Here is a 15,413-nt window from a genome sequence, read left to right on the forward strand (position 1 = left end):
AATAATGTAGATTTTGATGAAAATTAATTATTGATGTAAAGTACTAATTGTTTAAGCTAATTTTCGGTTAATAACTCATTTATAAGTCTTTAATTTAGTTCTTCTATTAGTATCTCACTTCTCAGATCATAAAAATCAACCATCAATATATAAGCAGATATTTTATTAATCTATTGAAATAGTATTATCTCAATTTGATCAAATCATAACCATTAAATTAAGTTAATCTAATTGCTCTCACATGCAATTCCTTCTCCTACTCCCTTCTCTTCTCGCAAGCGCTTCCCAATTTTAAAGAAAACTTTTGCTGAGTCATTTCTTCTCCCATGATCATCGATTGTATTCTTCCTTGAAGTCCTCTTTATCAAAGTACCCATTTATGATTTTGCACTAGAAACATCGACCTTTAGATTTTGATGCATATATTGGAGTAAATTAACTCATATCATTTGCCTTTTTTTTTTTTGCTTTAATCGTTTACCAGGTTTGTTGACCCATTAATCAAGTGAAAATTTGTGAGTCTCGATAATACTTCATCTTAATCTTAATTAGATCAATCTCATAAATTTGTGAGTCTCGCGTAATTTAACATATGAGAGCCATTAGATTAATTTAATTAAATGGTTAAGATTTTGTGTAAGTCTTTAGATTTACATCTGGTGTCAACGAATCCTATCTTATATATATACATACATATATATAACACACACACAACTAAGGACCAAAATTGCATTTTAGTTTTTTTTTAGGGTGCTGCTAACTGGTGCCCCCGGGCACTGGTTAAGCATACCATAAAAGGAAATTATTACCATAAAAGAAAACTGTTTTTGACTTTATTATAAATTAATTACACAATTTCAATGCATTAACTACTATATAATTTCTTTTTTCATAACCTTAATCAGTGCCCCAGGGGCACCAGTTAGCATTTCCCTTTTTTTTAATATCATTACTACGTGTCAAGATAATAACGGGATTTTATTTAATTGTATATTCATTTTATTGTACCTTGTTTTAAATTTTTGAAATATACCACAACTAAATAAAGATTTAACTAATGTATGTTTTATTGTAGTAAAAATTTATTCAAAAAAAAATTAATGTCAAAACATTAATAGGTGAAACACCTCACCACTTCTAAAAGCATGAATTTCTCACAATCTTTTCTCGCAAACTTTATTCTTCTACCTTCTACTCTTTAAAAACTCTTTGGCATTTGTTTTAAATTTTTGAAATATACCACAACTAAATAAAGATTTTACTAATGTATGTTTTATTGTAGTAAAAATTTATTAAAAAAAAATTAATGTCAAAACATTAATAGGTGAAACACCTCACCACTTCTAAAAGCATGAATTTCTCACGATCTTTTCTCGCAAACTTTATTCTTCTACCTTCTACTCTTTAAAAACTCTTTGGCATTGATTATGAAGTTGAGAAAATGTGAGTTACTTAGATATGGATTCTTTGTACGTCAGATTGTGATATTTTTGGTTTTTGCAATTGAGGGCAATTTAAACCTAAAGGAAATAGAGGATCTTTCACCTCTGATTGGGTAATTGTTTTTTTTTTTATCCAACATCTCAAGATCATTTGACGACTTGTATGTAATTGACGGTTGAGTGATTTAGATTGAAGGAGACCCAAGAATTTGATAGTAGTTCATGTGAAGATTGAGGAGACTCTCAGATTGATAGGCTCGTCATACGGTTATTGAGGAGATTTGGAGGTTTGAATCCTGAGTCTCAAGGTTCAAGGGCTACATCAAGAATGGCTGATAGATTAGATTTTGTGCAACAAAATACCATTGATTTAGGTCTTTGGGAGATTATTAGTCCACTATTTAGGGGAGTGTGGGTGAACCTCTATCAGTTGTCGTGTTTTTTCTCTTTATCTCTTAACTCTTTAAATTTCTGTTTTTTTTATTGATTCAATTGTGGGTTTTGAAAATTGATTTTAGAACCCTAATTTTAATCGATTTGGAAGAAATCCAATTGAGGGCCCAATTGAGTATTGATTTGTTGTTATGGATCAATAACACCAAGAAAAGGTTATTAGAATCCATTATACTGTTTACCCAAATTTAATTAATCTTGCGTTGTTTGCATTTACTTGGTTAATAATTAAATTTAGCTTAAAATAAGTTTTAACAAGTTAAGTTATTTTTCAAATAAGTGATTATCTGTTTTTACCTTATCACTTCAAATCCAGTTATTTCCTCTATCATTTAATTTTATTAATTCATTTGGTTTTCGCTTTTCTGGTATCTTGTGTTTTGTGTTGATATTTAACGGTCAACTTCTCATTTGCATTGTCCAAATAAGCATAATCAACTTTGAAAATCTTAAAAAAAAAATGCATATGTATTTTTAGTTTCTTCAAAAAAAAAATGATACAGTATATAGTGAAATTCTCTAAAAACTCATGTTCAACGTCATAAGGAAGTTTAATCTCATTGATCTATTAACTTGCTAGTCAAATTAAACTTAGATCACGTTATTTATTCAAAGATGTTCATATCAACTATACTTTTAAACAAGCTAACATGTCATATCAGACTTTCAAAAGGTCATACTCCGGCCTCAGACCAAAAAATAAGCCTATGAAAAGTCGGAGGCCATACTTAATCTTTAACATATATGGTTTAAATGATCTTTTGAATTAGCCGATCTTTATACCGGATATTATGTTCATTGAACTAAATTATGTTAAAATAAAATTAAAAACTACTAAATAAAATAAGCCTAATATTTCGTGGATAGAATAAAAGTTGATATGTGTTGTTTATTGAGGTATAATTTTTGCCGATAACAAATTTTGCTTTGTAAAAGAAAAAATTATTAATGTGTGAGTGACTCATGTGCAGAAATTATCCTTATTTATTATCCTTATTTATTAATTTTGTTAAGTATGCAGTAACTTAATCTAATTTTTTTCCCTCCACTAATCACTTATTAGGTTTGCAACAACTCTATCCTAAAATTTTGGCTCTAAATTTGCATCATATATCCTTATTATTTATTAATTATTTATTAATTTTATTAGGTCTGCAGCAGCTTAACCTACTGTTTCTGTAAAAAAAATTTAAACAAACTGTTGTACACTTATTTACTATGTTTACAAACAGAATACCCTATTTATCTTTATTTATTAATTTTGTTAAGTCTGCAACAACTTAACCTAATTTTTTCCCTCCACTAATCACTTATTAGGTTTGCAACAACTCTATCCTAAAATTTTGGCTCTAAATTTGCATCATATATCCTTATTATTTATTAATTTTTTATTAATTTTATTATGTCTGCAGCAACTTAACCTACTGTTTCTGTAGATTTTTTTTAAACTAGTTTAGAGGCCCGGCGTTGCCCGGGTTAGATATTAAATAAGTTTTATAAGTTTGTGTGCACGAATACACGTGTAAGTATATTAGATTGAATTTATTTAAATTTACAATTATAACAGCAATATCTTAAAAATAAATATAAATGATGAGATGAATGTCCAATGCAAGAGTAAAAAGTGTAACAAAATCAATAATGAATTAGTCCAAGTGGTAAGAGTTTTGGGTCCCTTTAAACATGTGGTCATAGGTTTGTTTCGTGACCCATATGTATGAGAGAAAAAATGAAAAGAAGGTTTGGGGTTTCTGCTTGTGCTCAAAATATGTAAATATGTGATTAACGAAAATTTAATTATTTATAGTTAACATTTGCATTAGAATATGCTGCTAAAAGATAACATAATAACTAATCGAACTCTATTTATTTATCAAAAATAAAACCTAATCGAACCCTTTTTTCCTCAAACATAAAAACTAATTGAATGATACAGTGCTAAAAGATTAGTAATAACTAATTGAAGCTTCTTTTCCTAAAAACAAATAAACAAATTGGAGTATTTAAATTATAAAATAAGATCATATATGTAAACTTTTTTTTTTGACAACATATGTAAACTTTGTTGAAAGTGTTATGTGTAGTTTGATGAGATATTTCTGCTACATAAAATATTAGAAATTCAATAAAAATTTAAAGAAAATATTGAGTATATAAAATCAAAATGTTGTTGAGATATTTATTTTAAATAAAATATTGGTTTTTAAAAATAGAAAAAATAATAAAAATATTGAGAATGAATGTGGAACTGACATGTGGCATAAAAAACCTTATTTTATATATATACTATTGATTGATTGATTGATACCATTGATGATAGTATTGATTTGTTGAGATATTTTTGTTACATAAAATATTAGGAATTCAATAAAAAAAATAAGTAAAATATTTAATAGATAAAATCAAAAGTTTGTTGGGATATTTATGCCAAATTAAATATTGGTTTTGAAAAATTAGAAAAATAATAAAAATATTGCGAATAAACGTGAAAGTGACACGTGGCATAAAAAACCTTACTTTATATATGTACTATTGATTGATAAGTTGTTGTACAGTTATTTAATACGTTTACAAACAGAATACCCTATTTATCCTTATTTATTAATTTTGGTAAGTCTGCAGCAACTTAACCTAATTATTTCCCTCCACTAATCCCTTATTAGGTTTGCAATTTATCCTTATTTATTAATTTTGTTAAGTCTGCAGCAACTTAACCTAATTTTTTCCCTCCACTAATCCCTTATTAGGTTTGCAACAACTCAATCCTAAAATTTTGACTCTAAATTTGCACCGTTAAATGCTAGTCCTCAACCTTAAAATTTTGGCTCTAAATTTGCATCATTAGTTTGCGATTATCCATGCTACCTCAACAAAAACCCTAATATTTTCCTCTTTTTTTTCTTTACCTATCCATGATTTTTCTCGAGGTTCATGAATTTTTTTTGGTACAAGTTGTATTCATGATTTTATTCTTAATGAAATGGTAAGTTTGCTTGCCTAGAAAAACAATTCAATTTCTCCAAGTAGCATAAATCTCTATTCTTTTTTTTTTTTTACATAAACCATAAATCTCTAATCTAAGTTCATGTTCAATACTTTTTTTACATTCATGAACAAATCTTATAGCATTCAGATAGAATCTATAGAAGAAATTGAATATATCCAAAACATTAGTGTTTATTACATTTGTTATTTTTGCTTTTTTAGTCCTCACGGGCATAAAGATAGGCTATGGTAAAGAAAGATTATTTTGATTGGAACAAATTTAAAGAAACAAAAGTAATATTTATACCACGGGATACCAATTATTTCATCTCTTATACTTTACTTTTATATATTACAGTCTATTCGACCCGTGCGGCGCACGGGTCAACAATCTAGTAGCCAAAATATTTTATTAAATCGTTAATTTAAATTCTTTTTCTTAAAATAAAATAAAATTTATTAAAATGATGTTAAAATAAAATTATAAACTCAACCAAAAATAAAATAAAATTAGAAATCAATAAAATTAATAAAAATAATATTTAGTCGTGGAATTAAAGTAAATATACACAATTTGTTGAGATATTTATGTTAGATAAAAATAACTTTAAGAAATTAAATACAAAAATAAGTTGAAAATAAAAGTAAAAGCAACGCGTGGAATAAAACAAACTTTATTTTTTATGTGTGTTAGTAGGGATGGAAATAGGTCAGACCGACCTAGAGGGCCTACGGCGTAGCCTAATACAGACCAGACCAGGCCAGACTTTTTTCTTAAATGGAGAAGGTCTAAGCTTTTTTAAAAGCCTATTTAGCTTAAAATGTCATGCCACAGTCCATTCAAAAAGCCTTTTAAGCTTATTAGGCCGACTTATTTAAGTAAATATGAATAATATTATTTATTATTATATTACATTTTGTACTTTGAATTAAAATAAAAATTTGTTAACTTTTTTCAGTAATTTAAGCTTATTAGTATACATTAATTTTTTTTGCATGTGTAAATGTATCATTATAAACTAGAATTGAAATATGATACAATATATAGTCAAATTCCATAAAAACTCATGTTGATTAGTAAAAGAGAGTTTAATCTAATTGATATATCAGTTTGCTAGTCTATTCAAACTTAGATCACATTGCTTATTTAAAAATGTTCATGTAAAAGAGGCTTTTAAACAGGCTGAAAAGCCCATGACAGATCGCGGACCAGACTTAGACCTTCAAAAAAATTGAGAGGTCAGACTCAGACTTTACAAAGCCTAGTCTATTCCCACCCCTATGTGTTAGTGTGTATTGATTGTAATTTTTTCAATGTATTTCAGCACCTGCTATTGCAAATGCCCTATAATTTTTGTCCGGATTCGGATATACCTCTTTAGCTTGGATTTGTGTTAATGAATTTTCGTTTTTGTCAAGTGTGTTAATGAAATTTTACTAGATGTCCAAAAAAAAATCTAAACCAATTCATATTAGATACGTGATTTCTTAGTATGAGGAATTCTAATATGGTCACAAGACTAAATAAATAACATTTGGGCATACACAAAAATAAGTTTTTTGTTAGTAATAAAAAGGAAATTGATAAAAAAAAAAGATTGAATATTTTGAGGACAATTTTTTATGTGTGTGATAAACATTATTTATTTGGTTTTGTGACCATAGAAGAATATCTCCATTCGTACGTCACTCGTATACGCAATCTAGTTTTGTTAATAAGAAAAGTAAAACCAACGTTGAAAGAAGTCTAAAATGATAAACACACCTAGTGATTAAATTACTTCGCAAACAACAATAAAAATAGATCAAATGCATTTTAGGGAAAAAGAACATAATGTCATGAAATTAACCAAAACTACAGAAATATATATAAAAAAAGTTTTGTCAAAAAACTAAAAAATTAAAGAATAGAGATGAAGGAGAAAAAGAGAATATTAAAGTCTCTAAATTATATTCTTCAAGATGTTCTTTACAATGTGACAAGAGTTTTAGCAAACATAATAACATACAATGAATGATATAACATATAGTATCAGTAGCATTCAATGGTTGGACAAACCTGCTTGCAAAACTAAATGGATTCATTGCATATACACTAATCATGTAAAGATTTTTTACATTTTTGAACTTAATAAGGTCTATTGTGTTGGATATGTTTCCATGGCAACACTTTTACCACTTTTGTTTTTTTTGGTAAAAAGAGTCTCCATTTCCTCCAAGGTCTTACCTTTAGTTTCAGGAACAAGAAAATAGAAAAAAACCCAAGCTATTACAGATATACCAGCAAACATGAAAAATGCACCACCTATTGTCAGTGCTTTATAGATTGAAATAAAACTCATGGAAACAGCAGCATTCATGGACCTATTCACCGCAACTCCAATACTAACACCTTGTGCCCTTAACTTCAAAGGAAATATCTCAGAACTATAGAGCCAAGTAACAGGTGCAAGCCCTATATTAAAGAAAGCAACATAGAAATATGTTGCTATAATACTAAGTGTTAAGGCCCATAAAACTTCTTCATTGGCATGCTCCACCATTGTCAAGCTGAACCCTAAGACGGTAAGTCCAATAATCATTCCTCCAGTGCTGACTTGCAATAATCTTCTTCTACCAACTTTATCAAGCAAAAATAAAGCAATTACAAGAAAAATAATCTTTGTTAATCCAACACCAATTGTTGCAAGCAAAAGATTTTCTTTACTTTTAATACCAGCTTTTTTAAATATTTTATGACTATATAACATAACAGCTTCAATTCCAGTTGCATGCTCGAAAAAATGTATTCCAATTGAAGCAATTAACATCCAACGTACAGCTGGTGTTGGTCTTAAAATCAACTCTTTCCAAACACCTTCACCTTGATGAGACTTTTGAGGTAATTTCACAATTTCGTCGTTGCAATTCTCGTCTAAACCAGCTGCAAGTTTTATATCGTTAAAACGAAGTTCGGCTTCTTGTGTTGTATTTGAAACTTGAAGTAAAACTTTTTTGGCTTTTCCTAATTGACCTTGCATAACCAACCACCTTGGTGATTCTGGCATTGTTAAAATGCCATAAGCTAATGCAAATGAAGGAATAGCTGCAATAGCAAGCATTAATCTCCAACCAAGCTTCAAACTCAAATATTTTCCCAAAAAATAGTTTGATAGATAACCCAAAAAAATTCCAATACCAATACAAAGCTCAGGTAAAGAGGCTAAAAGACCTCTTGAATGTGCAGATGAAATTTCTGCTGAATAAACTGGTGCTACCATAAGAGCAAAACCAACACCTATACCACAAATACATCGTCCGATCATTAAAATTGCGTAATTTGGACCATACCCCATTAGAATTGCACCAATGATGAAGAGTACAGAGGCTAAGAAGATTGTGTAGCGACGACCGATGTAATCGGAACATCTTCCTGCTGTTAAGGATCCTACTAATGCACATAGGTTTAAGATTCCTGCTAGAACCTCTTGTTGTGTGTCACTTATTCCCAAATCTTCTTGTATGAATATCATTGCTCCACTCATAACACCGGTATCTGAAATTAATCATGTATATATGTAGAATAGTTAGGGTTAAAAATATTTACCAAATGTGTATTTATTTATACAGTGCTACTAACTAGTGTGTAGACCTTCATAAGTATTTTTTTTTACAAATTTACAAAAAATTTAATTTTATGAGATAAATTATATATACAAACCATGCCTATTGTTAAAAATTGACAATTTTGAAAGTACTAAAAATATATTTAGTGTCTTTTATTATGGTATTTCTTGTTTTCACGATTATTAATATTTTCCTTTTGTAGATGTTCACACAAATAATACTTTTTTGGAAGCTCTAAAATGATACCGCACAAGCAATTTTTTTTTTGTGAGAATGCTTTAGAATGCTTTAGAGACCTTCATATGTATTTTTGATAGATAGATTAGAATCAAAAGTATATTAAATAAGGGTCGTAATAACTTGTGTCCTAAGGGAAATAAGAAAGAAATTTTGCATCAAAAATATATTGTTTAAGCTTTTGTAAAATTTTATACATATTTTTCAAGAAATTTTTTATCTTTAGCTTCTTAACATGTGTCTTAAGGCACAAATTATCATTTCTCATTAAATAAAAGTAAAAGTGAGAGAGAATAGAGAATGCAATAGTAATATTTACCATAACCAGACACGATGGATACCATTGAAGCAACAATGGCACATGCAAAAGCATATTTGTTGACCTTGGTCACTTGGTTTTCTATGTCACCTTGATTATCTATCATGATGAGAATGAGATATTGTTGAATTCTTTTTCTTTCTCTCTAGCTACAAATTTCCAAACCCCTCAACGTGATTTCTTCTATATCTATTACCAGTATTTCAACCCTAGATCCCAATGGAATAGCTTATAGGACTATTGCTAGAAATGCCAGTAACGTGATTTCTTCTATTTGTTTCTGATGATTATATTAATCTACATGCATATATAGGAACCAAAAGTGGTTTGTTATATATGATATACATACATTGAGCACAAAACATTGGTTTGGAATTTCTAACCGGACAGATTTTCCGCTGACTAGGAGGCACGTTACTTACTTATCTGAAAATGTAAAAATAGGCGTTGAAATTAATTATCATCACATTGAAAATTTCTAAGGAAAGTAATTAAGTTTTGATGTTGTCAAACTTGTATACCACTCCTCCGGGATGATTGTTGGGTTGTTGTTGTTTAGTGGCACTTAGTCCTCATCTCGTCGATAAATAGGGAACTAAGTTGAACCAAAAAAACTAAAATTACATTGAAAGATTGAAGTAGTTTTATTGTAGTTGGAGACAAAAAAGAAAATAAAACTTTAGCAATTGTAAAGTGTGATAATATGGTGAAAAAATCTAGAGCTAACTATATTTGAAGGGTCGATAAAAATACGGTGGCTCATTTAACAATAACAAATGTTAATAATGTTTGGCTGGAAGTTTAGATTATTGTCTTTTGCATGTATATAATGTTTCTTATTTTTTTTAGTGTGTGACCACTTTATAGTGAGATGAGTCATGTCCTTTGTAGGTATAAATAAAATAATAAACTAGTTTATTTACCCGGCGTTGCCCGGGTTAGACGTATAACTAAAGATGAGTAAAATTCGGTATGTGTGGTATGCGCAAATAAAATTGACCATTGACCAGTACGGGACGAATATCTTAATAGGTACACACAAATAGAATAAAAAACATATTTTAAGTACATGTAAATCAATATATGCATAAGCGGATGAAATTAACTGGATTTTGTAAAATTATTAAGACACATAAAATAAATACCCAGACACGTAGGAATTCGTACCCATTATTAAATTAGCAAAATTATACAATTGTTGTATAACTTAAATATAACAAAATTCGTCATGAAATTAAATACAATGAATTTCCTAATTAATGATTTTTGTTTGATTAGTAATTTGTTGTCAAAGTGAAAATGTGTGATATAACATTCTTAGCCGAGTTTGCATGGAAATTAGGGTATAGTGAGGAGAAATATTAGGGATGGCTACATTTTAGAAGGAATTTGTTAAGTTAAATTGGTTCGCTGCATTTTAGGTAGAATTTGTTAGGTTAAATTGCTGCTAACCTAACACAACATTTTGGAGGAAAATTATTAGGTTAAGTTGCTGCAGACCTAATAAAATTAATAAATAAGGATTAATAAATAAGGAAGGGCTTGGTATATATAGCCAAATTTACATGGAAATTAGGGTAGCCGAGTTTGCATGGAAATTAGGGTATTCTGTTTGCAAACGTATTAAATAAATGTAGAAAATATTGTCAAAAAAAAGACATGAAATTGGCGCGATGCATTTTTTTTAGTATTAAATAAGTGTACAAAATATTTTCTTCAAAAAAATGTACAAAATCTTGTAAAAAAAAAGGCATGAAATTGGTACGATGCATTTTTTTAGCATTAAATAAGTGTACAAAATATTGTAAAAAAAAAAAGAGGCAAGAGGATAAGAATGAAATTGGTGCGATGCATTTTTTTAGATGGAATTTGTTAGGTTAAATTACTGCTAACCTAATACAGCAAATGAGAGGGAAAATATTAGGTTAAATTGCTGCAGACTTAACAAAATTAACTAGATTTTTGACCCGTGCTCCGCTCGGATTTATTGTAAAGTGATTGACATACGAATAATAAAATGCAATATATAATAGGTAACGGTGAAAAAATAACACGTGATAATCCATAGTAGACAAAATAAAACACTTCATAAAATGTATGACATCTGAAAATATTATAAAAGAAAATTCGGTAATCCTATCAATAATTCAGGTATATATAACCAAGTTTACATGGAAATTAGGGTAGCCGAAAAAAAGTATAAAATAGAAGGCATCAAACGCGATCATTGATATGCTCATAGTTTCTAGAACAAACGTGCAGCATCAAATAAGTGTAGAAAATATTTTCTTCAAAAAAAAAAAAGGCAAGAGGATAGGAATGAAATTGGTGCGATGCATTTTTTTTAGATGGAATTTGTTAGGTTAAATAATTGCAAACCTAATTTGCAAATGAGCTGGAAAAAATTAGGTTAAGTTGCTGCAGACTTAACAAAATTAATAAATAAGGATGTTGATCATTTTTCATTTAGTTATCGCATGAGTTTAGACATTCAATCTTAGATTAATTGGGAGTTAGTTTTGTTTCTCTAAGTTTTTGGATGGGTGACAACTACATTATCAATAATAAAAAGTTGGGTAAATAAGAATTTTGTCTTTTGGATTTTTGATCTTAATCAAGAACATCCTAATTCATGTGGTGGATTCATCATGAGTGAGACATTCTTTCCACTTCATATTTCATTCTATTTTCTCGTCATTGTCTCAACCATAAGAACGAGGAAGAGAGTTTTTACTTCCAAAGTATGGCCTTAGTCATCGTTAGAATTTAGACAATTTTTAAATATTGATTTTGTTGTTGATTCGGTTAAAAAAACTCACACCAATACTTTTATGTGTGGAGCAAGGATCAACGACAACAAATAATCAAATAGATCGCAAGCAATACCATAGTGTAAACCACAATTGAATCAAAGAACAACAAATAAAAGAGTAGTTGAAGAGAGGAACGACACACAATTGTTTACCCAGTTCGACCAAATTGATCTACTATGACTATGAGGGAGAGAGTAGCTCTCCAATTCACCATCAAAGAGTTCTTTACAAATAGATACAAGGGTTACAAGAAATTAGTCTCCAACTAGTTCTCTAAGAGCAAAGTCTAATTTCTACCATTTTCCGAATCCCTTCCCGTGTACCCAAGGTATTGCAATTGTTTCTCAACCCTAGTTCCTATCCAAAAAAAGAACTGGTCTTTAGCCTTTGATTTCCTAAGATCTCCTCTTTTGGTAAACTCTAGTTTGTTTCAATCTCACCTCTCATGTGGTTCCACCCCATCCTTCTCCAGAAGGCACCAACCCTTTTCAAAGAGTCCCTTCTTTTGATTTCCCAAAATTCACATATTTTCACTCTCAAAACTATGTTGAAACTGTCTTTCTATAGACCTGATTGCACATTTGCGTCTGGGCAAAAACGTGTTAGACATGAGCGCAAAACAACAACTCAAACACACCTTCAACAGGTCTTCTACGCCTGAGCGCAAAATAGCATAATCACAAAGGAAAAGAAAAGATTTTAAGACACTTTTAAACAAATTTCCACCTTGTCTTAAAATCGATGATGATGTCACTTTAACCATCAATTACATTGTTATTTGACCTTGCATCCAACTACACTCTATAGTCCCACAAACTTTCATTTTTACCTCTTCAACCCTCGGAATGCTTTCCACCTTCTTAAATACAAAATTAAATAATAGTTCAAAAAATATTAAAATTGAAGTTAAATTTACTAAATCAAAATGTTTATAGATGAAATTTGAATCCAGTTATGTTGCTAAAAGATAAAAAATTGATAACTAATTAAACCCTATTGCCTAAAAAATTGATTAAACCCTATTTACAATAGCGAAAAGATGAGCACTGTCGTGCCCGTTTATCCGCTCTTTCTACTGCGCTTTCGCTTGTGATTATTTTATTATGTTTGTTTGTATATTTTTGATTTAAATTTTTAAATATTAATGGAAATTATTGATATATTGATTTATAAATAAAATATTGTCAAGACATATAACAAAATTATTTATGAACTCAACATATTTTAGTTTGCCTGCATATAAAGATTAAATAATTATCTTTTATTGTTTATTCTAATAGAAATTAATAAGATCATAACATAAATGTATAAATGACATGTTATGTATAAATGACATGTTATCTTTAAAAACAATATTTTTCGTAAAGTCTCCAGCTTTTCCTTCTATTTTCCCTTATTTAATGAGAACTTTTGTTGAATTTTGAGAAACTCCTCTTGATAAAGCTACATATAATTGATCATGGCTGAAAACAAGTCGTGGAAGATAGACTCCGACATTGGGAATGGTCTGCCCTTGTGACTTATTTATGCTAATAGCAAAACTTAGTCTAACGGGAAACTATTTTCTACTAAATATTGTTAATTCTGACATAGAGGGCTAAGAGAGGTTGAGAAAAACTAGACAATGCGTGAACGAAGTATGAACTGTGAGAACCCTACTTACTAATATTTAATATAGTGCTAACAAATCTTTTTCTAAAATATTTTGAGTCCTAATATTTTTTTTTAGAGGATTTAAAGTCCAATCTTTAACAATATTTTTTCCTCACGTTTGTTACTAATTTTTTTTTTTTAGAGGATTTAAAGTCCAATCTTTAACATTATATTTTGCTCACATTTGTTACTAATCTTTTTTCCAAAGGATTTAATTTAAAGTCCAATATTTAACATTATTTTTTTCTCATGTTTGTTACTAATCTTTTTTTATAGTATTTAAAGTTCAATCTTTAACATTATTTTTTGCTCACGTTTGTTACTAATCTTTTTTTAGAGGATTTAAAGTCTAATCTTTAAAATTATTTTTTGCTCACGTTTGTTACTAATCTTTTTTTTAGAGGATTTAAAGTCCAATCTTTAACAATATTTTTTACTCACATTTGTTACTAATCTTTTTTTAAAGGATTTAAAGTCCAGTCTTTAACATTATTTTTTGCTCACGTTTGTTACTAATATTTTTTTAGAGGATTTATAGTCATATCTATACCATTATTTTTTGTTCACGTTTGTTACAATTTATAAGGAAGAGTAACTTATATTAATAAAATAATAAAATCATATGGAAATATTGTGTTTTGTGGAAGGGATATGAAAATACTTGGTAATCTTTGTCGGTTGTATTGAGGGGAGTAACACAACATAAAGCGGTTGATAAAAAGGCAACATGATTTTTTGTTTTGTGCTAGTTTTTTGTGAGTTTGATTTGTGGTTAACGGAGGTAAGAGAGGGTTAACGGGGACGATTAGTGACATGGATTAGTAATTCATGTGTTATTTTATAATTAGCTAACAATAAAAACAGTTCATAAGGAACCGTGTGTAAGTTTTCTCCTTAAATTAAATTTATTTTTTATTTATTTGTTACATGTGTTATTTGTATTTTAAAATTAAAGGTATTTTTGGAAAGAAAAGTCCAACCCAAAAGTGCTGAAAGGGGTAGTTTTCTTTATATATAGTATAGATCTTTATATATAGTATAGATAATAAAAAAAAAACTAATTTTGTAAAAAAAAAACTAATTAAAACCTATTTAAAAATTTGGATCCCAAAATAATATCTTGAGATATGTAGGTGATTTAAATTCTCCCCTAAAAAATGTTTAATCTATACTCTATATAAAGAAACTAGATCATTTTGGGTTGATTTTTTCTCCTTCCAATTATACACATAAGCAAATTTGATCATAAAGAAACTAGATCATTTTGGGTTGATTTTTTCTCCTTCCAATTATACACATAAGCAAATTTGATCATAAGAATAAAATTTTGTTGAAGTCATTCAAAAAGTCAAAGATAAAAATTTACAATATTTTTGTTTTTTTAAGGAATTTATATTGTTTTTGTTATTTTTTTTGAAAGATATTATATTAGTTATATTTTTTTTTGAGAAATATATTAGTTATATTTTTGGCATAATTGAAAAAAATAAGTATAGTGTTTCAATATGAAATTGCAAATATCTATTAACTTTTTTTTAACAAGTCAAAATGAATTATATTAAAAAAACCACAACAATCCCTTCAACACAAGGCGTGTCAAAGAGACTACGAAAAACACAAGCAATGAGAAACAACAAAACAGTGTTAGCCGATACCCAAACAAATTAGGGGATTTGACCGGCCTCCACATTTGGGTACCAAAAACAAAAGTAACCTGCTTAGCTTTCAGCCACCACAAAGAATAATATTTTACTTTTTCAAGTAGCTGATAACTATTGCATTCGTGATTTTTAAACAAACGATTATTTCTTTCATCCACAGGATCCAGGAGCACAAAAGCCATATGAGATGTAGAAAATTACGCCGCGCTTTCAGGCCACTTGTATAATAAATAAACTGGTTAAG

The 15,413-nt window shown here is 28.8% G+C and overlaps 1 protein-coding gene across 1 annotated transcript; it reads right to left on the bottom strand.

The window, feature by feature from the left end:
- Positions 1–6,794: 6,794 nt before the first annotated feature.
- Positions 6,795–9,735, bottom strand: LOC146923517 (putative polyol transporter 6). Its single transcript, XM_085708670.1, has 2 exons — positions 9,043–9,735; positions 6,795–8,415 (listed from the first exon to the last, which is right to left on the bottom strand). The coding sequence occupies exons 1-2, from the start codon at positions 9,146–9,148 to the stop codon at positions 7,019–7,021; spliced, it is 1,503 nt and encodes a 500-aa protein (XP_085564796.1). The 5' UTR covers positions 9,149–9,735; the 3' UTR covers positions 6,795–7,018.
- Positions 9,736–15,413: the final 5,678 nt, after the last annotated feature.

The sequence above is a fragment of the Medicago sativa genome, chromosome 5, assembly GCF_051527215.1.
Source record: "Medicago sativa cultivar Bolivia chromosome 5, Bolivia_mono, whole genome shotgun sequence".
Lineage (NCBI taxonomy): Eukaryota > Viridiplantae > Streptophyta > Magnoliopsida > Fabales > Fabaceae > Medicago > Medicago sativa.

Bases quoted from the DNA above. Each gene is read 5' to 3' on its own strand.
- LOC146923517 (XM_085708670.1), bottom strand. From the start codon at position 9,148: ATGATAGATAATCAAGGTGACATAGAAAACCAAGTGACCAAGGTCAAC. The intron at 8,416-9,042 runs GTAAATATTACT...GATTAATTTCAG, and splicing joins ATCCATCGTGTCTGGTTATG to ATACCGGTGTTATGAGTGGA.